Source organism: Hemiscyllium ocellatum, chromosome 26 (genome assembly GCF_020745735.1).
Source record: "Hemiscyllium ocellatum isolate sHemOce1 chromosome 26, sHemOce1.pat.X.cur, whole genome shotgun sequence".
Classification (NCBI taxonomy): domain Eukaryota; kingdom Metazoa; phylum Chordata; class Chondrichthyes; order Orectolobiformes; family Hemiscylliidae; genus Hemiscyllium; species Hemiscyllium ocellatum.
This window is the reverse complement of record NC_083426.1, coordinates 11,655,438-11,681,253: the sequence shown is the minus strand read 5'-3', so window position 1 is coordinate 11,681,253 and position 25,816 is coordinate 11,655,438. Positions and strand designations below refer to the sequence as shown.

At 42.1% G+C, this 25,816-nt stretch overlaps 1 protein-coding gene across 1 annotated transcript in view; it reads left to right on the top strand.

Annotated features, from left to right (window-relative positions):
* Positions 1 to 25,816, top strand: part of LOC132828334 (uncharacterized) — a 66,086-nt gene that overhangs the window by 16,219 nt on the left and 24,051 nt on the right. Inside the window, exons 2-4 of the mRNA XM_060845354.1 lie at positions 20,197 to 20,316; positions 20,689 to 20,754; positions 24,805 to 24,957. Of these exons, the coding sequence (XP_060701337.1) occupies positions 20,197 to 20,316; positions 20,689 to 20,754; positions 24,805 to 24,957 (339 nt within the window). The remainder of the gene's footprint in view (positions 1 to 20,196; positions 20,317 to 20,688; positions 20,755 to 24,804; positions 24,958 to 25,816) is intronic.

Below are 25,816 nucleotides of genomic sequence, written 5' to 3'. Positions count from 1 at the left end.
TCTGCACACGGTGATTGCTTTCGGACGGTCTGCTGTACTGCAGAAAGTAGTCAAGCTGAGATGAATGCATCGGTTTGGGACAAGTTGGATAAAAGTTTGAAGAATGAAATGCTAGACCATAGGCATTGGTCAATGAGGATAGCTTTGGAGCAAAGGAGCCAGCAAAGAGACAATAGCCTTTCCTCTGCTGTAAATAAACATGTTTCCATAATATTTGCTGATACCTAAAGCAGTGAAGATTAAGGTCCCCAATCCCATTTCCTTCCCTCTGCTTCCAGTCCGGCGCTTTCTTATCAGCGTTAAGTAATATATCTTCTCAAACAAGATTGGGAAATCAAAATTGTGCTCCCTTCTGTCACGTACGACACGTGCACACGCATGTCTGTCACTTACTCACACACGCATGTCTGTCACTTACTAACTAACACACACACACACACACACACACACATCCTTTCAGCTGTCTAGTCTTTTTTACTTAGCGCCAATCCCCCACCCTTTCCCCATAACCCTGTGCATTGTTTCTACATAAATAATCATCTAGTGCCCTTTTCGATGTCTCAATTGTGCCTCCATCAAAATTTCAGGGAGTGAATTCCACACCCAAACCATCGCTATGTAAAAAAAAAAAAAATTTTCTCACTATATACATTTACTTCTTTTGCACCGCTCTTTTTAAGCTGTGCAGAACTATCCAAAGATATGCTGGTTAGGTAGATTGACCACGCCAACCAAATTGCCCTGTAGTGTGCAGATTAGGTGGGTTAGCCATGGGAAAACACCCTATACGGGCTCCAAGCATGGGATGGTTACAGACTTAATGGTCTGAAGGGTCTGTTTCTGCATTTAGGGATTCAGTGATTCTATTTTATGACTCTATGTGCACTCTGTTTCTTGATTCTTTTACAGTCATGAACAGTTTCTATCTATGTTATTCAAACCCCTCATAATTTTGAAAGCCTCCATTCCTACATAATCTTCCACAGTCCCGACCACTCAAATCTTTCCTCTTACCTGATGTGCCTTATCCCTGGAAATATTTTCAAAGAACCCAAATGCATACTGTTTCAGGACTGCGCAGAACAAGCCTTAATCTGGCCCCTGTGTATTAGCTAGCTGGGGCTTAGTCAATAGAGCCCTCTCCCTTAGCTCAGAAAGCTGTGGTTCAAATCCTGTCCCAGGATTGGAGGGATCAAGGCTGAATCCATAGTGCAGTACAGAGGGCATGCTGCTCTGTTGGAGGTGTTGCCTTCTGGATGTGATGTTAGACCAAAGGCCCACCTGCCTTGTCAAGTGAATGTAGAAGATTCCTGAGCACTGCTTCAAGGAAGAGCAAAGTTGCCATTAGTGCCTTGGCCATTAATTATCCCTCAATCAGATCATGGAAAAAGAAAACAGATCATCAGGCTGGTGGCTAGAATGCATTTTAGAATGTTCAGAGGATACTTGTTGGAGGCACTCTACAAATGCAAGACTTTTTTATATCTTTGAAGGCTCAGTTTTGCTTATGCGAATGAGGTTGGTCGAGGCTGAGTTAGTGTGGGAGGTTTGTGAGTAGACTCACCATGCCTGAGGGTCACCACACCTCAGTCAAGGGGCAGGGTTAAGAAGGTAGGACCTTCATTAGTTGTCCGTAATTGGTGAGAGAATCAACAGGGGCAGGTGGTGGTCCACAGAGTGAACTTTTCTTAGGGGAAGATGCTGTTTATTTTGTTCTGTTCAGAAGGAATATTGAAGATTTATAGATTAGTATCGGTTTCCGGAGGAAAGTATTTCCATGTGGCGTAATTAACACAAGAGATATCTCTGCCACTTTTAGATATAGGGCTAAAAACAATTGTCATTGTTTCCCAAAGGATACCTGCACAGTTTCCCACTCTGGGTTAAGATGTGGTCATTGGAATATGGTCATTCTCACCACAGGGTAGTAATATTGTTTGACAATATCCACTCTATCCAAAGATTGGGGATCAATTGCAAAAGCAATAGAACAGACAATCAATGAAAGCCACCTTTAGATCTCAGTGTATATCCATATTTCTGTATTAAAATGAAGTTCCTTCAAATGGCCCATCTTGCTTTTACTGTATCATCCATTACAGAGAAGAATGGCCTCTGGCGACCCGTTACACAGTGGGATGGAAGAGAGGGACTGTTAACTATACCACTTCAGCAGATTGTACATTCGCAAGCAATATTCATCAATGCACTTCTAACCACAAATCATCTTGAACTGCATTTCCATTACATCTGTAACATGAAGGTCAAGTGCAGTGCAATAAATCTGGGGTCAGTGGAAAAGCAGTTTCAGGAATGGAATGGATTGAAAGACTTAAACTATGCCAGGGGATGAACGCCAGAGTAATGAAAACAAAAAATGCTGGAGATCGCAATGGGTCAGATGGAGAGAGAGCAAGCTAACATCACATCCATGGAGAGAGAGCAAGCTAATGTTTCGAGTTTAAATTTGAAACATTAGCTGGCTCTCTCTCCATGGGTGCTGCCTGACCCACAGGTCGCCAGCATTTTGTTGCTGTCAGTACAGATTCCAGCGGTAATTTACTGTTAGCACTAGCTGCTCGGACTATTTTTGCTGGAGCAGAGGAGTCTAAGTAGAGATTTGATAGAGATTTTTATTTAAACGGTGAAAGGAAATGATTGGGGAATGCTATCGGCTGGAATTTTTTTGGGACTTCTTTCACTGGAAGTTTGGCAGGAAATGATGCATTTCTCTGGGCTGTGGAAGTGAAGTTTGATCCCAGGAGGCAAATGACTTCTCTGCGTGTTGCTAGTTCTAGGGACCCCTTCTCTAGTTAGTGATGTTCTTGATCTCTAAACCTGTTATCAGAGAAAGCCTTGGAAATTCCAAGAGTAATTTCCTAATGAGTAATTGACTATTTGTGAAGCCATTATTTGCTTAGTCATGTGAGTGGTGTTGGGTCGCTTCAGTCATCTAACGTTCCAAAATGCCACAAACCATTCTGCTGTTACCAGCATTTGCATTCCATTTGTGTAACGTTGCTGTCTGTCACATGATTGAGTCAAGCAAGGCCACAGAAAGAAAATGCAGTAGCAACACTTGGATGAACAGACTGAACTAGAAACTTTATGGCAGAAAGACATTTACATATCTGTTCACTGATGTAAAATTGGACCAGTTAGAGAAAGTTCAGGAAGACCAGTTAGGGTATCAAGCCACTACTTGCCCCTTACCCCACTCCCACCACTGTTCTTTAACTCCTGTCGCCTGTATAGTACAGTATTCTCGTTAGAGATGTGATACTGTTTGTGGTTAAATTGCAGCATGGTAATTAGAACCAGATATTAGAAGATGTGAGAGGCTGTGGTGAACTCATATACAGGGAAGTTGCTCATAAAAAAACATTGCATGGTATAGACATTTAATTGCAGAACTTTGATTGAGATTCATCTTCACACTAAAGTTCCCAATAAAGTTGAATGGAACTGCACAATGTAGATTGGATAAAGTTTAAAAATCACATAACACCAGTTTATAGTCCAACAGTATTATTTGGAAGACTAAAACCTGGTGTTGTGTGATTTTTTTTAACTTTGTCCACCCCAGTCCAACACCAGCACTTCGATTATAGATTGGTTCAACTCAAGTCATACGCTATTTAACTAGTTCTGGTTTTGAAAAGATTGGCATATTTTGGAGGGGTTGTTGTTTAGTGTTGCTTCTGATCACAGAACTGATTTGGTCTTTACCCGCATGTATCAGGAGATTGCCTGCAGAAGGCTTATAAATTTCCATACATTTGAACTACTGCGTAAAAATTCTGGGTGATTTTAAAGAAAGTCAGGCTTTTCAGTGCAGCCCTGAGAGAGTACTGCACTGTCAAAGATTTCATCTTTCACGACTCTGTGTCAGGTGGATGTAAACGTTTCTATGGCATCTTTTGAAGAGGAGCTCCTTACACTTTGACTGACATGTTTTCCTTCACCAAAAGACATTATGCGAGGCATAGACAGGGTAGATTGTGAGAATCTTTTCCCCATGGCAAATGTGTCTAATACTTGATGGCATATGTTTAAAGTGAAGAGTAAATGGTTTAGAGGGGATCTGAGGAAATTTTGTTTTCACCCAGAGGTGGTGGATAGGGCGGCACGGTTGCTCAGTGATTAGCACTGATGCCTCACAGCACCAGGGACCCATGTTTGATCCCAGCCTCATGTAACTGTGTGGAGTTTGCACATTCTCCCCATGTCCGCAAAATGTTCCTTCAGATGCTCTGATTTCTTTCCACAGTCCAAAGACGTGCAGGCTAGGTGGATTGGCCATGGGAAATGCCAGGTTACAGAGATAGGGTTGGGTCTGGTGTGATACTGTCCGAAGGGTCTGTGTGGACACTTTGGGCTGAATGGCCTGCTTTCACACTGTAGGAATCCTATATATGGAATATGCTGCCTGCGAGGGTGATGGAGGCAGACTCTATTAACTTTAAACAGTCATTTAGCAAAGTGATGTTTGTGGAATATTGCTGTGTGAAAATTTACTGCCACTCTCTGAGATCCTGAGGATCTGAAAGGCGCTATGTAAATGTCAGTCATTCTTTTAAGGCTTTTTCATAAAAACCTTGAAAAATAGGGAAGTGAAAAGGTCTTCCAGAGAAGGAGACAGATTGTAAAAGTCTACTTTCACCACTTTTATTAGCGTTTGAAAGGGACACTTCCAGCTAGTGACTGAATCCTTGCCATGGAGAGTGTAATTTCTACATCTTCAGAGTGAAGCCAACAGCACAGGTTCAATTCCTACACCAGCTGAGGTCACCACGAAGGTCCCATCTTCTCAACCTCTCCCCTCGCCTGAGGAATAGTGACTGTCAGGGTAACCTCACCACCAGTCACTCGCTGTCTGAGAACAGCACTGTGGTCCTCTAAGACTAAGGCAACTTACCCTTGTTTTACCTCTTCAGTTCCTGAAATCACAGAAGGTTACAATGCAGGAAAAGATGGTTTCATAGTGGTAATATCACTTGGCCAGATATGGGTTCAAATCCCGCCATGCTGGGAAATTTGATTTCAGTAAAAACCTGGAATAAAGTGATGGCCATGTAACCAGTGTTGATTGTCATAAAAGCCCGTCTGTTTCTCTAATTCCCTTTAGGGAAGAGAATCTGCCAATCTTATCTGATCTGGACTACATGTGATTCTAGACCCACAGCAATGTGATTGACTCTTAACTGCCCTCTGGGCAATTAGGGATGGGCAATAAATGCTGGCCTGGCCAGCGATGCCCCCCATTCTGTGAATGAATAAAAGAAAATTGCCATTCAGTCCATCACTTCTGCACAGGGGAATGCTCTCCAAATTCATAATTCACTTTGTGTGCCAAACCCTGCCTTCTCTACAAAGCCCTGAACATTCTTTCAGACAGCGGTCCAATTGCCTTTTGACTGCCTTATCTGAACCTCTTTCTACACATTCTAAGGCAATGCGTTCCATTGTATATGGGTCTACAAGGGTTAATAGTTGATTGAATACAGAGTACACCATTCACTGTGATAATAATATGGGAATCTGGTCAGGGTAAAGTATGGGACAGACCTGAGGTAATGTGCTCCTATATTCTCTATAAGAAAGTAGGTCAAATTCACATAGCCTGTAAATAACTGTAAATTTGTATTCCTCACACTGTTTGATCACCCTATGATCTTGGTGTCTTTGTATATTATGATCTGCCTCTACTGCATACAAAACAGAGCTTTTCACTGTACTGAGGTAGATGTGGCAATAATCAATCAAATCAAATAAATAGTTACAATAATGCAATAAAATTCATATTATTCATTCAACACAAGTCTTCTAATTTGAACCGAAATGTAGATATTCTAATCTATATGGACTACTTCAGGCTTGAAGGAAAACATATTCTAGCAATTTCAGAACTTAATCACTAGACGCATGAATATTTTTCCTCCTGTCACCTTTGTCCCTGCTGCCAGTTACCTTAACATTGTGTCCTTGTGTGTCTGGTCTCTTCATGAGTGTGAATAGTTTCTCTGTATTTGTTCAGTTCAGGCCTCACAAGATTCTGAATGCCTTGATCACATCTCCTCTCAGCCTTCTTTTGTTCCATAGAAATAGCCCTAAACTCTCAAATCTATCTTCATAACTGAAGTGGCACTTTGTTGTTTTAAAGTTATGACCAGTGCTCTGCATGTGTACTAAATGGTGAGATTGTAGTGATGTAGCTAAAGAAAAAGAGTAAAAGAGAGAAAAATATCTGTTTGTGATGTGTGTTTCTCTCTTCTCTTCTGGCTAAAGCCAAAGAACATCTTTAAAATGTGTGTATATTATTTCATGGACCCAATTGTAGATGGACCTGTGTGATTTGCATAGTTTGACAGTATGTAATTTATGTCCCAAACTTTAGACACAGGGCTCCATGGAAAAGCAGGAGTTTACCAATGAGCTGTGCCTGTATATTTCAACCCATGTCACGACAGTGGAGCATTATTACCCAATGTGAAAATTGCAACATCTGATAAAATCTAAACTCTGACCTGACAAGATTTTTGTTTTCCTTCTCATCTTCCTGTAAGAAGTCGTGCAGAGGCCAGCCCCTGAATTTGGCTCAAGCAATGTGATCAGAATAGAGTCAAACTTTAAAATTTATGGGATTAACCCAAAGGGGAAGACATTCTCCATGGGGGAAAAGCAAGTCCTTCAGAGGGAGAAACACAATGGAGAGAGAAACAGAGCCAACATTTCAAGTCCAATATCATTCTTGTATCAAACTCTGGGGCTACAAAGAAAAGTCATGTTGATCTGAAAACAGCAACTCTGTTTTCTCTCTCCACAGGCTTTGCCAGACCTGCAGAATTTCTTCAGCACTTCCTGTTTTTAATTCCTTACCTCCAGCATCCACATAAATTTGCAGTAATCATTGAACCTGTGGTTGTGTTAACTAGAAAGGGAAAGGGAATGAGAACTGGTCAGTCTCTTAATATTGCACATGTTCATGGAAATCCAGAGACAAAACTTTTACGAACCCTTGCTTCAATGTTGTGTTTAACTGAGACCCTCAGCTCAGGAATTCCCTGGTTCTGTTACCGAGTGAGTTTATCTTGGCCAGAGAGGTGCAGTTGGGAGGAAGAGGAGGAGGACCCTCAGCCTCAGTCAGATTGATGAGTAATCTGGAGGGTTGGTGAGCTAACTCTAATGTATCCTAGGCCTGGTCACTAACCAGTGACCCCAGTGGAACAGTGTGTGTACTGAAACATATTGATAGGATAGTGAAGAAGGGATTTGGTATGCTTTCCTTTATTGGTCAGAGATTTTAGTATAGGAGTTGGGAGGTCATGTTGCAGCTGTACAGAGCATTGGTTAGGCCACTTTTGGAATATGGCATGTAATTCTGGTCTCCATCCCATTGGAAGATGTTATGAAGCCTGAACAAATTCAAAAAAGATTTATCAGTATTTGAGGATTTCAGCTGAAGAGAGAGGCTGAATAGGCTGGGGCAGTTTTCCCTGGAGCATCAGACGCTGAGGGGTGACCTTTATAGAGGTTTATAAAATCATAAAGGGCATGGATAGAATAAATAGACAAGGTCTTTTCCCAGGGGTGGGGGAGTCCAGAACAACATTACATAGGCTTAGGGTGAGCGTGGAAAGATTTAAAAGGAACCTAGGAGGCAACTTTTTCCATGTGCATATGGAATGAGCTGCCAGAGAAAGTGGTGGAGGCCAGTACAATTACAGCATTTAAAAGGCATCTGGATGGTTATATGAATAGGAAAGGTTTTAGAGGGATATGGACCAGATGCTGGCAAATTGGACTAGATTAGGTTGGGATATCTGGTCGGCATGGACGGGTTGGACCGAAGGGTCTGTTTACGCTGTAAATTTCTATGACTCTATGAATGTATGTTGCCAAGATGGGCAATATGGTCCATTACTGCCCACAATCCAATAGGTACACAGAAGAACATCCTTGAGGATGTTGGAACAACAGTGGTGATTCAAGGCATTGTCTATTTATTTCAAGATAAACCTGAGAGAAGACCTGTAAATATGAAATCAGATTCTTTGAACAGGAGACATTTCATTAGGAAACTGGGTTTGAAATCCCAAATAAACCGCAGTGCTGGTGATGCAAGTTGTGTGTGAGATGTATCAACTAGAGATGGCTGTGCTCTTATTGCTTTGTTATGTTTAGGCAGTGAGCAACTTCCTGGCCAGGTCTCCAGGATTGGCATTTCTGAGAACTACAGATTAATCTCTTCGACACTGCAGAAAGTTGCCCTTCAGGAAATATCATAGAGGCACCGGAAACAAATGTTTTCATTTCATTTTCTTTGAGTGCGTTATTTGCTAAAAATCAATTGGAGCTGAGGGCAGAATGGCTGCTTGGCTGGATGGGGATGTTGTGTGATGGAAGCTCCAGGAATAAGTCAAATCCTGCATGACTCCTAATCTCTTTGCAAATTGCATGTGCTAGTTATACACTTATACTTGTCAAAGGCCGGGTCCTAATAACCCGTGGCCAGTTTAAGCTGGGGTACATCGCAGTCGATATGACAGAAATATTTTCATTATTTCTGTGCAGGACTTCATTGATGTGGAGGATGTGGGAGGAAATTTCAGTTTCAAAGTCAAGTTTCTTACAAGGCAAATTGCTTCTGCCTCCGAGACAACTGGACTGATTGAATCTGGGTGGGGGATTGAAGTGACATCCTTGTTTTATTCAATGCAGAACCCAGAAATGATCCCGGAATTTGCTCAGTGTCTGATGTAGACAAGAGCGGGATGCCATGATGTCAAGAACACCAGTAAGAGTAACATTTCAAATTTACCTAGCTAACACATATCTAGACAAATGTTCATGCACTCAGTAAGCACAACTCTACTAATAAATAGTGAGAATTAAAGTGTGGGCCATATACCATTTGATAATCCCCATCTTTCATACAGTTAATTCGGGATTACTTAAGGGTTGGACTCCTGAACTTGGGTTCTTTTGAGCTTTCGCAAGAGAAACGAAGAGAAGAATATCATTGTCCTAGGAATTGTACATTGAAATATCCCTTAGGATCATTTCTCAGGGATTTTCATCAGATGATTATGTGTCAAAATTTGAGACATTCTTTGAATTCTTATAGGAAGCTGGTTGATGGATCTGTTTATTTTAAACTGAATATAAGGTATCTAATTGATAATAGATTCCTTACAGTGTGGAAACAGGCCCTTCAGCCCAACCAGTCCATACTGACGCTCTGAAGAGTAACCCCCCCAGACCCATTTCTCTCTGACTAATGCACCTAACACTATGGGGCAATGTAGCATGGCCAATTCACCTGAACTGAACATCTTTGTGACTGTGGGAGGAAACCGGAACACCCGGAGGAAACCCACGCAGACACGGGGAGAACGTGCAGACTCCACACAGACAGTCACCCACAGTTGGAATTGAACCTGAGACCCTGGTGCTGTGAGGCAGCAGTGCACTGAGCCACCATGCCACCCTATTGGTATCTGGGTAAAATGTTTACATTTTATGTTATGGTCAGTGGAGTAGTGGGGTTAAAGGGAAATACATTATACCCCTCTCATCTTAGTCATTATCTATTGGACACAAGATGATGAATGAGATAGTGGAATGTTAGCCTTTATCTCTTTGGACTATCCAAAAGGGTAGAGATAATGTTAAGTTATGCCAACCTGTCTTTGCACCCAAGTTCAATTGCAGGCATTGATAGAGAGGGTATTTTTGTTAAACAAAGGTATCAAAGGCAAGTAATTGGAGTTAAGCCACGCATCAACCACAATCTTGGTGAATGATGGGATAGGTTCAAGGGGCTGAATGGACTACTCTTGTTCCTTCATTCCTATTGTATCTGAGGAAGGATTCATTTGCCTTGAACTTTGACCATTGTAATGCCATATGATGAAAGGAGTGGGTAGTTCAGATAGAATTATTTTCTTGTGTATAGGAGACCAGAGTAAGAATGGAAAGCTTCCATTTAGAGCTAGGCTATGCAGTGGTAATATCAAGAAACATTTCTTCACACGAAGCATGGTGGCAATCTGAATCTCTCTTCTCCACAAAAAAAAATCTGAGATTAGTTTACTTCTGAATTTGATAAATTTCTTTTTAACAATAGCAGCCAGTATAGCAGAGCCAAAGTAGGTAAGGAGGACTTGCAATTCAGGTCAACCATGATAATTGAATGATGTCATGGGCATGAAGGGCAGAGTAGCATCCTTGTACCTATCTGCCCATTCATTTTATTTATGTGAAATTTTCCTCGGCATGGTGGCTCAGTGGTTAGCACTGCTACCTCACAGCACCAGGGACCTGTGTTCAATTCCACCCTTGGGTGACTGACTGACTGTGTGGAGTTTGCCCATTCTCCCCGTGTCTGTGTGGGTTTCCTGCATATGCTCAGATTTTCTGCCACATCCAAAGATGTACAGGTTAGATGGATTGCCCATGGGAATGCAGCGGTAAGGTGGGGGATGGGGGTGGTTGGGATGCTGTTTGGAGGGTTGGCTTGGACTGGTTGGGCTGAAAGGCCTGCTCCCACACTTGTAGGGATTCTGTCTGTTATGTTAATGTGCAGGTGTTTATTGTTCATTCAGATAGAGCCTGGATGTCATTGCTGAGTTTTTTGTGGGTTGTGGCTATCAGGAATTTTCACTTCCTGGTGGATTAGTAATACACTGCTTTATTCATTCCAATATTACCTCAGCAATATCTGTCCAATAGCGTGGCACAGCAAAAAAAAAAGTGGGCTCTGATAAAACACAGCTGTCAGTGCGCTGTTTGTACACTGTAGTGGTTCTGTTCGCCGAGCTGGAAGTTTTTGTTGCAAACGTTTCGTCCCCTGGCTAGGAGACATCATCAGTGCTCTGGAGCCTCCTGTGAAGCGCTTCTTTGATGTTTCTTCCGGCATTGTTTGTACACTTTTAGTAACTTCAGCAAACTAACTGGTTAGCCTCAGTGCTTTGTTGTGACCTCCTTACTGATGGCCGTTGTCCTTCAGGCCAGTCAGGTGGGTTTTAGATTAGATTAGATTTACAATGTGGAAACAGGCCCTTCGGCCCAACAAGTCCACACCGACCCGCCGAAGCGCAACCCACCCATACATTTACCCCTTACCTAACACTACGGGCAATTTAACATGGCCAGTTCACTTGAACCGCACATCTTTGTGACTGTGGGAGGAAACCGGAGCACCCAGAGGAAACCCACGCAGACATGGGGAGAACGTGCAGACTCCACACAGTCAGTCGCCTGAGTCAGGAATTGAACCCGGGTCTCAGGCGCTGTGAGGCAGCAGTGCTAACCACTGTGCCACCGTGCCGCCCACAATTGGTTATTGGTTTTATCTGTGAGTAACTATCCTTTTGTAAAGAATTCTCAGCAATTATAGGCAGTTAACACTAACCTGCACTTGCTGAAGTTTCTCCAAGGTGTTTGTAATGTAGCAACGTAATAAAGCCTAAGAAAGTATATACAGAGAGGCTTGCATTGGATTGGATTGGTCCCCCTGCTCAGAGGGTTGTCCTATGAAAAAAAAGCTCAGGAAATTGAGTTGTTGTTCTCCACAGTTTAGAAGAATGAGAGATGATCTCACTAAAAAAATTGCAGGATTTTGAAGAGGCTTGACACTGAGAGGCTGTTGTGCTTGACTTGAATGTGGAGGCACAGGAGAGATGGTGATGTAGTGGTCACGCTGCTTGAGTGAAATCTAGAAGCCCGCAGTAATGCTTCATTCATAACCCAATAATGGACCCACACACCCTGCCACCGATAGTATTTGCTGTTCACCAGTGGGTCAGATGCTCTCTCTGCCGTTGCTGTTTGTCAGTTTCCCCTCCCGGGGCACCTGGGTATGCCAGAGACACTCAGAATAGTTCACTCTTTTGCGGATGCTCCTTCTCTGATGATTGCCTTTGGATTTGCCTTTTATTGGATGGTTGGCACCTTTTTTTTAAAACAAATTTAGGTCATGGGGCCTTTCGGAGTGAATGAATGATCCAGTGGCAGCAGGAGGAGATGGGGAGGCAGCAGCAATGGCATTGTGGGCCGATGTGGGAGCATTGAGTATCTGCAGTGTTAGCAGCATTGAAAACAGGCCGCTGAGGTTTCCCAGAGAGTGGAGATTCATCAAAGCTTATGGAACTTTTAACTTAATTGCTTAATTTTTCCGGTTCATATTAAGAATTACATTATTGTTAACTATTATTTATTTATTTTTCTACTTATTTTGTAAGCATAATGCTTAACCTTTAAGTGTATCTTTTACTAATTACTTTTGTAACTAAGATAGTGCTGTGTATGGCAACATTAGTTTTCACTGTAATTCTATTTCGCAAAATTATATTTGCAGATACATTCTACTTTGCTCAAAAAATGCATAACCTACCTCCATGTAATATTTTGTAAATTCCACTTTGGAAATAGATCCAGCCTGACTCAAGATTGGGATACAGGCAGAATCTAACCTCACACCTTTAATGGATTGTCTGAGCTGAGATGGCACTTTTTTTATAAAACATTAAACTATCTTGAGAATATGACTTAAAAGAAGTTCTGGGATTTACATATTAAACCAAAACTGGCAAACCCATTCGAAAAGATGAAAGACTCAATCTCGGTTTGTGTTATATATCATTTCAGCTGCATGACACTAATCTTTTGCTATAAATTCTATGTCTTATGGTCTTGCTTCACAACCACCTGATAAAGAAACAGTGCTCTGAAAGCTAGTGCCTCAAAGTAAACCTGTTGGACTATAAGCTGGTGTTGTGTGATTTTTAATTTTGTCCACCAGCTCCTCCAAATCAAAGCTAGGATGAGACTAAGCACTGAATGCCTTCACTTGGCATCATCCACAGTCTTACTGCACAAAGAAATACCATGTGGATTTGATATTTTTCCAGTGCTGGTGACAGCATGAACACAGAATGCAATTCGTAGGAGGTGAACAACATGAATCAGAAATCATATCCTGAAGTTTTCATGAATCAGTTAGAATTTCTAGAAATTTCCTGGAGCATTACCATCTTTAAGTTTTTACATCTGCTTGGTAGTCTCATAGGAAGTCTAGAAAGGGAATTAATTTGTTCAGACCAAATGGTCTGTTCATTTTCTGGATGCCCTTGGGACTTGTTGAGTCAATAAATAGATTTTGGAAAAGCTAAGCTAATTTATTGCATCATCTGATCAAAGTAGCAATTACCATATTTCATGTCTTCCCATTTGTCATTATTCAGTCTGGGACAGTTTTGGCCAGATGATACTATGGGCCAGATCTGATATCATCTGAAAGAACTTTGTGTCCTGTAGATTTGTATTGGATTGTTCTATTTTTATAGAATGAACCAATCTGGAATACCAATAGTTAACCATTGATTTGTTTTCGGCTGGTATTTACCACAGTGAGACTGTGCTGTGTCTGAATTCTGGACTTGGAACTGTGGGCGTTTTTGAAATCTCCTTTTCTTTTGCTGCTAGTTAATTAAGTTGGTGGCTGTGAGGTTGCATGTCATGTGTTTGGAAATAAGTGGATGATTTTCTCCAACAGCATTAAGATTGAGGGTCTGCCTGCATTTAACTGATCCAAGAGATTGAGGATCATGAACAGTTCTTTTGACTGGTGTTGGTAATGGATGATGTAAAATTCTCATTGGTCTTTGTCATGGTTCCAATGTGGTTATGCAATTCAGAAACCTAGATCCTTGAATTCTCACTGTATTTTGCTGAAAACCATCATTAGAGACATCAGACTTTAACTATCACTCATCAAACTGGATAATTTTGTATGAAAATGAAACTTAAACTTTAATTAACCCTGCCCACTGCATAGTTTGGTAAAGACCATCCATCCCTCTGCACATCCTTTCCTTAATTCCCTTTGTTCATTCATGTGTTTATCACTGTGCAAGTATATGAGCATTTGCAAGAATCCTGGTTCTCTCTCCCTCACTACTAGCTTGCAACCTACTGAATGATGTAAGTTGAAGACTTATGGCAAGATGTAATTGACTTAGTAGATGATAATGTTGAAAACATTTGCTGTGTGACACTGTCGTTTGTCGCAGAATGGAGACTTGGCATGCAAGTGGGTTAACACATGAGTTTCGACTGTTCCCCAGCTCAATTAAAGTGTCAACACGGTTGTTTCCAAGGTTAATTCCTCCTTTGAAATGGCACACAGTTATTTCTTAGAAGGGTGTGAATGTTGCATATATATTGTGCAGTGATTTTCACCACATTGTAATGGCAGGTGTTACTCATGTGATATGAGTTGAAAAGTGCAGTGCAGGTGGATTCCAAATATCTGCACTCCCTTTACAGTTTCAGAAAGGTCAAATCATAAGCTTTTTGATCACAGTCAAAGCCCATGTCAACTACTCTTAATAAATTGATCACTTTTGCTGACAAACAGTAAATGCTCATTGCTTATCACATGGAAACATGAGATTTAAAATTTTTCTGAAAGAGTATTAAAATCTGGGTAAACTCTTAAATGCAGACCCATTTAAAATGCTGCATTCAGTTCTGAGCACCATGTTTCTTTAATGATGAGGTGAGGAAGAGTACAGACTTAGTTGAACAATATTTGGACTGGAAGGATTAAATTGCGAGGATGGTTGTATTGACAAGACTCTGAGTATAGAAGATTGAAGGATGATCTAATTGTAAGGTGATTAAAGAAGCTAGTTGAGTGGATAGAGAGCAATGTATTCCTCTGATGGAGAAGAGGAAAGCAAAGGGTTCACAGATTCATGGCTTTAACATTGGAAATAGACCGTTCATGGGTTCTTCCTCCCTCTACAAGGAGTTAAGTGAGTCCCTCTCTCACTGCACACCCCAGGTCATCTCCTCTGCCCAGAAGCTCTTCAGCCACATTCTCAAACAGACTCGCTACCACAGCCACATCTCCTTCCGCAGCACCTGCCTACGGAACCGACTGACCCCGCACGGACTCCGAACTACGTTATTTTTTTAAGGAAGAAGGGCTCATGCCCAAAACGTCGATTCTCCTGTTCCTTGGATGCTGCCTGACCTGCTGCGCTTTTCCAGAAACACATTTTCAGCGTTCATGGGTTCTGTAAGGGAACACTTACACAAGTGTAAGGTGATGGGAAGCAGAAATCTGGGATTTTTCATGCATCCCTCCCACACCTGAATGCTGTTAAATTGATTGAAAATTTCAAGACTGAGACAATAGCTTTTTTAAGGGGTGGGGCATTGAGAACAAAGTGAGAACTGCCAAATCTGGAGATCTGAGTCAAAAGGTGTGGCGCTGGAAAAGCGCAGCAGGTCAGGCAGCTTCCGAGGAGCAGGAGAGTCGATGTTTCAAGCATAAGCTCTTCATCAGGAATATTGGGGGGTGTCTCAAGGGAGATAAATGGGAGGGGATGGGGCTGAGGAGAAGGTAGCTGAGAATGTGATAGGGAGATGAAGGTGGGGATGGAGTTGAGGTGCAGATAAATGAAGTTGTATCTGAATGTGGGAGGAACGGGGGAATTGAATGGCATATTTAAGTTCTTAAATGTTCAGTTTTCACAGCAGAGCTGAAGAAGTCAGTGTAGAAGTGACTTGTGTTGCGTGGAAAATATTTTCCATTGTGCAGAGCTGAGGTCAGTTTGAAGTGAATTGAATTGAATTTATTGTCACGTGTACTGAAGCACAGTGAAAAGCGTTGTCTTGTGAGCAACACAGGAAGATCACAGAGTTAAGTAGCATAGATAGTAAATAATAGGTAAACACGACAAAAACAAAAACACAGGTACAGGCGAATGTTAAGAGTTTGAGAGTCCATTCAGTATTCTGAGAACAGTAGGGTTGAAACTGTTTCGAAACCGGTTGGTGCGTGTGTTCAGGCTTCTGTCCCTTCTCCCCGAGGGTAGAGGTTGTAGAAAAACATTGCCAGGGTGGGATGGATCTTTGTGAATGCTGGTGGCCTTTCCTTGACATTGAGCCTGGTAGATGGATTCTATAGGTGGGAGGTTGGCCTTTGTGATTGTCCGGGCCGAGTTCACCACTCTCTGTAACCGTCTCCGATCTTAAATGGTACAGTTGCCATACCAGGTAGTGATACATCCAGACACAATGCTCTCATTGGCGTACCTATAGAAGTTGGCAAAGGTATTCGCCATCTTGCCAAATTTCCTCAGCTGCCTGAGGAAGAAGAGACATTGTTGGGCTTTTGTAACCAGCGCGTCCACACGAAGTGTGCAAAAGCCAATATGCCAATCGCTATGCAAAGCAATCTCCCATTGAGACTTTGGAACTGACCCAGCTTTCAGTCATGACTACGTAAAAGGAAGAAATTGAATTTATATAGTACTTTTCTTCACTTTAGGTTTTTCTGAAACATTTTCCAGTCAATGAAGTGTAGGCACGGAAATTGCGGCAATTATTTTTGCTGCAGCAAACACCCATAAACCCCAAGTCTAACGAATAGCCAGGTTGTCATTTTCGGTTTTTGGTGAGGTATAAATTTCAGATTGCTTGCTGGGAAGAACTTCTTGCTAGAAAATTTTACATCAGTTAAACATTTCACCCCAAACATAGCATTTCTGACAGTGCAGCACTCCCTTAGAACTACAGTGAATTGTCATCCTTAATTATCTGCTCAAGTTTGTGAAGTGGGACTTTAACTGACAACTTCAGGTTAGGAGCAAGAACAGGCAATATTCAACTATCACTCGGTAAGTAATTATTTGGGATAGACTGTGGCAGTGAATGCACATCAAATGAAAATCAAAGGAGAATTATAAAATGGCATAAAAGTATAAAGATTGCTGGAAAAGCTCAGCGATGCTGGCAGCATCTGTAGAGAGAAATGAGAGTTAACGTTTCAGGTTGAGTAACCCTTCCTCAGAACTCAGAGAAAGGGTCACTCCACCCAAAACGTTAACTCTAATTTCTCTCCACAAATGCTGCCAGACCTGCTGAGCTTTTCCAGCAATCTCTGTTCTTGTGTCTGACTTACAGCATCCGCAGTTGTTTTGATTTTTGTAAAATGATGTGTTTGGTCACAGAATATAGTGAAAGTCTTAATCCTGCTATATAGAAATCTAGAAAACAACTTTCTTTTGGCCTGTACTTTCCTTGCTGCTCTGAACAAAAGAAAATCCCCCAAATTCCTTTTTGATTTCTCTGGCAATTTTTTCAAATTCTCTGCAGTGTCTATTAATTGGAACCATCTGAGAGAGTCAGGCAGCTCCAAAATCCCAGTTATCTCACTGTAAATGTCAAGCATATTAGGAACTTCTGAATTAACAATTGTTTATACTGAGTTTCCTAAAGATTTATAACGCGTCATAGTTGTGGGAATGTTAGCTAGCTGCAAATGTTATTTGCAGATTTTCCATCCCCTGTCTAGGTGACATCCCAGTCAAGATTAGAGTGTTGCTGGAAAAGCCCAGCAGGTCAGGCAGCATCCGAGGAGCAAGAAAATCGACGTTTCGGACAAGAGCCTTTCATCAGGAATGAAGGGTTCCTGACGAAGGGCTTTTGCCCGAAACGTCGATTTTCCTGCTCCTCGGATGCTGCCTGATCTGCTGTCCTTTTCTAGCACACCACTCTAATCTTGACTCTAACCTCCAGCATCTGCAGTTCCCACTTCTGCCGAGGTAACATTTCAGCTCAGTGAACATACCCACAACTACAATAAACCAGCACCCGAGCTGCAAATCTTTACATTTTAGAATTTTTTTTGAATTTAGAATAATTGGTTTACAGTCAATCTGTGAAGATATTTTCTCAGCCACCTGGTCAGAAATGTTTTTCCACATCTCTGGAGCAGGTGGGACTTGAACCTGGGCCTCAGGATCTCTACCTTGGCATCCCACACAAGCTCCTCTCAATCTGCACAGCTGACAGACTGGAGTTTGCAGTTGATGGCTTGTTGGGCTCAATTACAAAGGTGCACCTCTGTGCTGGCTTATTCCATTCCTCTTTGCCCAGATCATTTCCAATGTAAGACAAAAGCTTCAACAATTTCCCACCACAGACGATAGACTGACTGGTCTCCAGCATTCTCTTGTTTGTTTCATGATAAAGCTATTGATTGTCAGAGAGAAGTATTTAGCTTCGGTGTGCATGGTTCCAAATGACGACATCATCCAGTTGCAGTTTCAAAACACAGCAAAGTCTTTTCTGTTCCAGTGTCAAAAATAAATTTCCTGCGGTCACAACAAAAGATTTACTCAAGACACAAAGGCTGTTAACTTAAGGATTCTGATGTTGGCTTTTCACTTGTACAAACTGAGTTCAAATCCAGTTTAGAGAGATGAGACAGAAGCTCTGTATATCTTATGGATGGATACGTGAAATATATTTGAATGTTGGATCTCCAAAAATCATGGGCCTAGAATTTGACAATAATTGTTGCCACAGGGTCACACAGAGATATGACAGGATTACCCTGAGGTCTTGTGGAGGAGAGGGTAATGTTCTTACCACTATGTGGTTAGTACAGAAGGTGTGCCGTAACACAGCCGAAACACATGATGGTCAATCTGTAAATCCTTCTGTAAGAGTGGGAGTGCCTCTTGGTCAGCCAAAATCAGGTGGTCGCTGCAGTGCAACAGGTTTGCCGGGTTAAAAGTGGATGGATCTAAAACCGTGAGCAATCACGGTCAGCCCCAGGCACGTACAAACAAAGCCAGGATTGCTTGCCTGGCCTATGCTGAGGGGAATTGTTGAAGCATAGTATCATAGAGTTATACATCGTGGAAACAGACCTTTCGGCCCATCTCACCTGTGCCAACTATGTTTCCTAAACTGAACTAGTCCCACTTGACTGCATTTGGACCATATCCTAACAGACCTTTCCTATCCATATACTTATTCAAACATCTTAAACGTTGTCATCATACCCACTTCTACCCCTTCCTCTGACAGCTTGGTTTATACAGGCACCACCCTCTATGTGGAAAAGGTTATCCCTCAGGTTCCTTTTATAACTTGCCCCCTTCACCTTCAACCTATGCCCTGTAGTTTTGAACTCACCCACCCAGGTAAAATACCTTGTTTATTCACCCTATCCATGTCCCTCATGATTTTACAAGCCTCTATAAGGTCACCCCTCAGCCTCCTACACTCCAGGGAAAAAACTCCCAGTCTATCCAGCCTCTCCTTGTGACGCAAACCTTCCAATGTCAGTAACGTCTTATGGAGGAGGCGTTGCTTTGCATCTGACTTGCTGTTTCTGAACCATGAATGAAGCATTGAAACGTGGAAAATAGGAGCAGGTGTAGACCATTTGGCCCTTTGATCCTGCTCTACCATTCATGATGGTCCAACTCAATGGGGTGGCGCGGTGGCTCAGTGGTTAGCTCTGCTGCCTCACAGCGCCAGGGACCCAGGTTCGATTCCAGCCTCGGGTGACTGTCTGTGTGGAGTTTGCACATTCTCCCCATGTCTGCGTGGGTTTCCTCCTGGTGCTCTGGTTTCCTCCCACAGTCCAAAGATGTGCATTGGCCATGCTAAATTGCCCGTAGTGTTAGGTGCATTAGTGAGGGATGAATGTAGGGGAATGGGTCTGAGTGGGTTTCTCTTTGGAGGGTCGCTGTGGACTTGTTGGGCTGAAGGACCTGTTTCCAAACTGTAGGGAATCTAATAAAATCAAACAGCCTATTTCTGCTTCTCCCTCATATCATTTGATCTCTTTAGCCCCAAGATTGCTTGATATCACCACTGACTAGCATTAGCACTAACTTTAATGGACATTATGTTCACAATAAAGGTTTAAAGAAAGGAAAAAGACACACATAATTATTGTCGACATACTAAGAGGAATCTAGCTAGAAATAAAGGTAAAATAACCACAATCTTACTGGACCATAGGGTGGCTTTCTCCTCAGGGAGACTTGACTGGTGGTGGTTTAACCTATGGGTCACCATGCCTCAGGTGAGGAGAGAGAGATTGAGAGGCACATCTTTCATGGTAACCTCAGCCAATGCAGGAATTGAACCCAAGTTATGGCATTACTTTGTGTTGCAAACCAACTGAGCTAACTGTCATCCAGATGAAAGTGAAAGTACTAGAGCGATATATTGATTGAATTGAAGGTGTGACATGGGAACAGCAGTAGATACTAGTTGGACTGAATGGCCTGTTCCCATGGTATATATGTGCATGCTAATGTATCCAACTGGTTGTTAGGCACGGCTAGTAATGATCATTTCTGTGTTTTATTATAGGCACTCTGCTGCTTGAGTCTTCTGGTATTTCTGCCTGTTATTGCAACAGAAAGATGGTGCAACAGCCCCGATAACTTCAAATGGCTAACGAAACAGCTTCAGATTAAGATCAACAATCTGGTTAGAGAAACAAAGCAACGCAACACACAATTTTCACTGTAACTTCAGCCAGACATACTTCCTGTCATCCACATTCTTATAAATCCTGTAACTCTTATTTTAACATACCTACTACTTGAGCAGTAGTCAGCCCACTACGTTTTATGAAAAATTTGGTCTCAAAATCTTAATTTTTACACAAGTATATGTGATGATTTACACTGTATGCTTTTAATCCCTCACAGTAGTGCTACTGACTTTGATGCAGCTTATAGTGCTTAATATAATACTTCCTGACTGTCTTACATTCCTCAATATACTTCAGTTTCAATCAGCATCAGTTGCCTCAGTTGTAATAGTTTCTAAGGGCCTAACTGGATCTTTCTTTCCCAGAATGATAATCTGATCCCGAGTATGATAAAGTACAACACCTTTACAAATGTGAAAACTGCTGTATTGGTAAGTGACCCTTGCTTTGATTTCATGTTGAAACAGAACAATTTAACAATTATACACCTGAGGCAGGGAATTGCACAAACTCATCACTCTCTGAGGGAAGAAATTTCTCCTCATCTCCGTCCTAAATAACCTGCCATGTATCTTTAGACAATGAGCCCTGGTTCTCCCTGGTCACTGGGGACATCCTTCGTGCATTTACCCTGTCTAGTTCTGTTAAAGTTGTACAGGTCTCCATGAGATTGCCTTTTTTTTTCTTCTAGTAGGAGACCTTGGACTGCGATCCACCAGTAGTCTAATTAATGCCCTTCAGTAGGCAATTAATTTCCACTTAAAGGCCACTTAGGAAGGGTCTAAAGGGATCTAGACCAAGTGCTGACAAATGGAACTAGATTGACTTAGGAAATCTGGTCAGCATGGACAGTTAATAATCAGTTGGACCAATGTTTCTGTGCTGTACATCTCTATGACACTATGTTGAGATTTTGTAAGTGTTACATGCCAAGTGACCAATCGACAGGATACCCTCCTCAGATTCAGGTGGAAGGGGGAGTGGGAGAGTTCCCTCCTTTTCAAACCTGTTTTTCATAGGGCTTCCTCAGGCCACAGCCATGACTTCAGTCTTGGGGATTGCGTTCTGCTCTCCCATCCCACTCCCTTGCCTTGTCACTGCAAACTGCCCACAGTCACCAAAGGCCTCCCCTGCCCCGTGTAATATCACTGGCAGTACAGGAGAACTTCCAGCCTCTGATTGGTCAACGGCTGTCTGAGGCAGAATTTCCTAATGCTGAGGAGAGCAGTACTTCCTGGAATCAATGAATGGAAAAGCCGCCAATGGTAAATGGGTGTGGGCCAACTGTTGGTCCTTCAGGTGGACTTCCCTCAGCTTTTAAACTTGGGGGAGTGAGCATGGGTTAGGTGTCATTTAAATTCAGTCTATTTTTACATTATTCTATTTCACAGTTTGAATAATGTTACTATATAACGTGCAGTACAAAAGCCACTGCAATAAGATCTAAATACAATTTCACATAACAAATGTAAATTTGGAGGCAAGAAATATCAGCTTGCCAGTGTGTTTGACTATTCCCTGTTTTTAATATGACGGCTGTTACAATACTGATCCTTTTGTTTTGGTTGGGATGGTGGGATCACTGGCCGGTCAAGAAGATGGTGGTGAGCTGTCTTCCTGAACTGCTGCAGTCCATAATGCTGCTGAAGGGATTCCTGAGGGAATTCCAGGATTTTGGCCCAGTAGCACTGAAGGAATAGAATCCCGTTTGGCCCAACCAGTCCACACTGACCCTCCAAAGAGTAACCCACCCAGACCCATTCCCCATTACTCTACATTTACTCCTGACTAATACACCTACCCTACACATCCCTGAACACTATGGGCAATTTAGCTTGGCCAATTCACGTAACCTGCACATCTTTGGACTGGAAACTGGAACATGCAAAGGAAACCCACGTAGACACGGGGAGATTGCGCAAACTCCACACAGGCAGTCGCCTGAGGGTAGAATTGAACCTAGGTCCCTGTCGCTGTGAGGCAGCCGTGCTAACCACTGAGAGATGGTGAGCTATTTCCAAATCAGGATGGTGAATGGCTTGGAGGAGAACTTTCAGGTTCCCAGGTAGCTCCTGCCAAATGTTACAAATAGGTCTTGCCATCAAAGGAAATTTGATCCTCAACAAATATGACTTCAGGCCAACTGCGTCTGCACCAGGTCATTCCTGTACTAAAGGTATATGATAACTCTGATCTTGCCTCTCCTCAGCGAATTTAAACTAATCTACAGTATAAGTGAGGCCTACTGCCTTGAATGGCCATTAGCTTGTGCAAGACTAAAATAATATCTTTCATTAGCATCATGCTAATATTTCTAGAACTTCAAAATAGCAGTATTTAAAACCCTACAGATTGTTTTTTTTTAAAAAAATGCATTCTTGCATGGAATGTGGGCATCACTGGCAGAACTAACATTTCATTCCCATCTTGAATAACCTTTGCAAAGATGTTGATGAGGCACCTCTTTTCAGTAGTCGTGGTGCAGGTATACACACAACGCTGTTAGGAGGAGAAAGTGAGGACTGCAGGTGCTGGAGATCAGAGCTGAAAATGTGTTGCTGGAAAAGTGCAGCAGGTCAGGCAGCATCTAAGGAACAGGAGAATCGACGTTTCGGGCATAAGTCCTTCTTCAGGAATGAGGCCTACTGCCTCATTCCTGAAGAAGGGCTTATGCCCGAAACGTCGATTCTCCTGTTCCTTGGATGCTGCCTGACCTGCTGTGCTTTTCCATCAACACATTTTCAACACTATTAGGAAGCAATTTTCACCCAACAGTCATGAAGTAATAGCAATATAATTCCAAGTCAAAATCGGTGTGTGACTTGGAAGAGAACTTAATGATGGTGGTGTTCTGATGTATCTACCTCCCTTATCCTTCTAAATGGTAGAAGTTGTCAAAATGTTGCTTCAATTAACATTAGACACTTCTCAAGAAATCCAATAGGGAATTGGAAATAAGCCTCTTCACCCAAAAAGCACTTGAGAAAGTAGTGAACTGTTCAAGTATTAATCTGTTCCAAAATTCTATCCTCTTGCCAAAAATCAAAGTTGGTGCCAAAATTTCTGATTGTTTCTAGTGAGATTGATACAAATAATTTTATTTACAATTACAATGGCTCATACAAAACGATTAGAACATTTTCCTTCCATTTTTATCCCAAAGTGCTTAAATGAATTATTTCATGAATATATCTGCTCTTACTCTGCATGCATGTATGACAATTAGTTTATGCACAGAAAATCCTCATTAAAAGAAAGATTGCATATTCAACAATGCAACAGACCCTCAGTGTTGCACTGGAGTGTCAGCTGAGATAATATGCTGTGTTTTCTGGAGTGGCATTTGAACTTTTAAACTTTTGTCTTAGAATTGAGAGTGCTACCACAGAGCCAAGGTGACACACATGTTAATGTCTCTTAACATCCTGTTAATACATTCCTAAACTCACAGCATCCAATTCCTGCCTTTTGATTTGTCCTGAGATGACTCCTGCTGGTCTGTGGTTCCAAACAGCTTTCTGTGACCGTCATTCCCGGCCAATGCAAACTTGTTTGTGGGTGGCACAGTGGTTAGCACTGCTACCTCACAGCACCAGAGACCCGGGTTCAATTCCAGCCTCAGGCGACTGACTGTGTGGCGTTTGCACATTCTCCCCGTGTCTGCATGGGTTTCCTCCGGGTGCTCCGGTTTCCTCCCACAGTCCAAAGATGTGCAGGTCAGGTGAATTGGCCATGCTAAATTGCCCGTAGTGTTAGGTGAAGGGGTAACTGTAGGGGTATGGGTAGGTTACGCTTCGGCGGGTCGGTGTGGACTTGTTGGGCCAAATGGCCTGTTTCCACACTGTAAGTAATCTTAAAAAAAAAAATTTGTGATTATCCATTCGAGGTGTAACCTTAGTTATAGTCAGAAGGTTATTTGATAGTAGGACATTATAGTTTGCCCTACTGTTCTGGTGTTCATACTTGCAATCAAGGTAGGCAGTTGGCTCACAAGATGGTGATCAAATGTGGAAATTTGCCTACTTTCCCCTCTCTATCTCAGAGGCAGAGATGTCAATTACATTGTTCTGTTATCTGCTAATTTACTACACAAGGATAAATTTCTTTACCTGTGAAATTCTATGCCTTAGCAAAAAGCAGTTGAGGGCTAAACATTGAATGGATTATAGTTAGATATAGTTCTTTGGGCTAAATAGATCAAACGGTATGTAGAGAAAGAGGGAACAAGGTACAGAGTTGGATGATCAGACATGATCATATTGAAGGACCGAATGACTTACTCTGCTCCTACTTTATATGTTTTGATCTTGTGAACTTGTGAACCCAACTTAGTGCATTTTGAATCTGCAAGACCCCAATCCAAGTGTAAGGGCCTGGCTCAGGATCGCTGGCGCACTTCACCCTGATTTTATGGTCATAATGAGAGCTCGTTTCTCACTACTATCAATTTTTAAATTATTTTATTATTTTCTTCCTTCCAGACTGATCGCTGTTTTATCATTGTCACTGCTGAGCAACTCAACGATTCTCTTCAGCTCCTGATGAGCCACTTTAAGACGAGCTCAAGCAATTACAATCTGACTCAACAAGTGGTGAAATTCCTGAATAAACTTCACACAGATTGTTCTGATGAAGTATGTGTTTATCTTTCTTGCTGTTGTAATATTAAGCAATATTAAAACAGGATTACCCCAGAGCCAGTGACTGAATGGAGGAAAATTGCTTCACTCAGAAGCTAGTGACTTTTTGGAAATCTCTACCTCCGAGGACTGTGGATGTTCCATGATGAATATATTAAAAATGGAGATTGGTAGTTTTTAAAAAAATTCCAGGGGAATTGAGCACAAGGAGGATAGAGGGAGAAGATGGAGTTGAGGGCATTTACAAACTGTGATTGTATTGAATGGCAGAGCAGACATGAGAGACCTTCTGGTCTACTCCTGCTCCTATTTCTTACATTCTTCAGTAGCTCTTGGGAAGCCGGCCCTTGTAGGTGGTGCATAGGTATTGTTGAGTCAGACAGCCATGTAAGTGTCCGGTGGGCAGTTAGATGCTACCAAGTCTCCTTCAAGAATTCCCTCCATTCTTGAGAGACAACTCTCTGAGTGACACTCACCCATGTGAAATGGGCACTTGGCTGCTTCCATGCTGTTCTCTCCAGAATTCTCATTTTTAACGCTGGCGCTGAGAATGCTTTGAAAATGCACCATGTACAGGGGAACCTCGATTATCTGAATACCAATTATCCAAAAATCGGAATATCAGAAGGAGATCTCAAGGTCCTGCTAGAAGCATTACATCAAAGACATGTTTCGCATCTTTTGTTTACAGTGATTAAACAGGCACCATCTCCAAATGACTGACCTCCCGCCCTCTCTCTCTCCCACTTTCCCTGGAGTTCTACAGAGGGGTGTACCCTAAACCCCCACTTCCCCAGATAATCTCTCCAACATTGTCCTGTACAGGGCAGCCCTGGAGAGGGAGCGGGGGTGG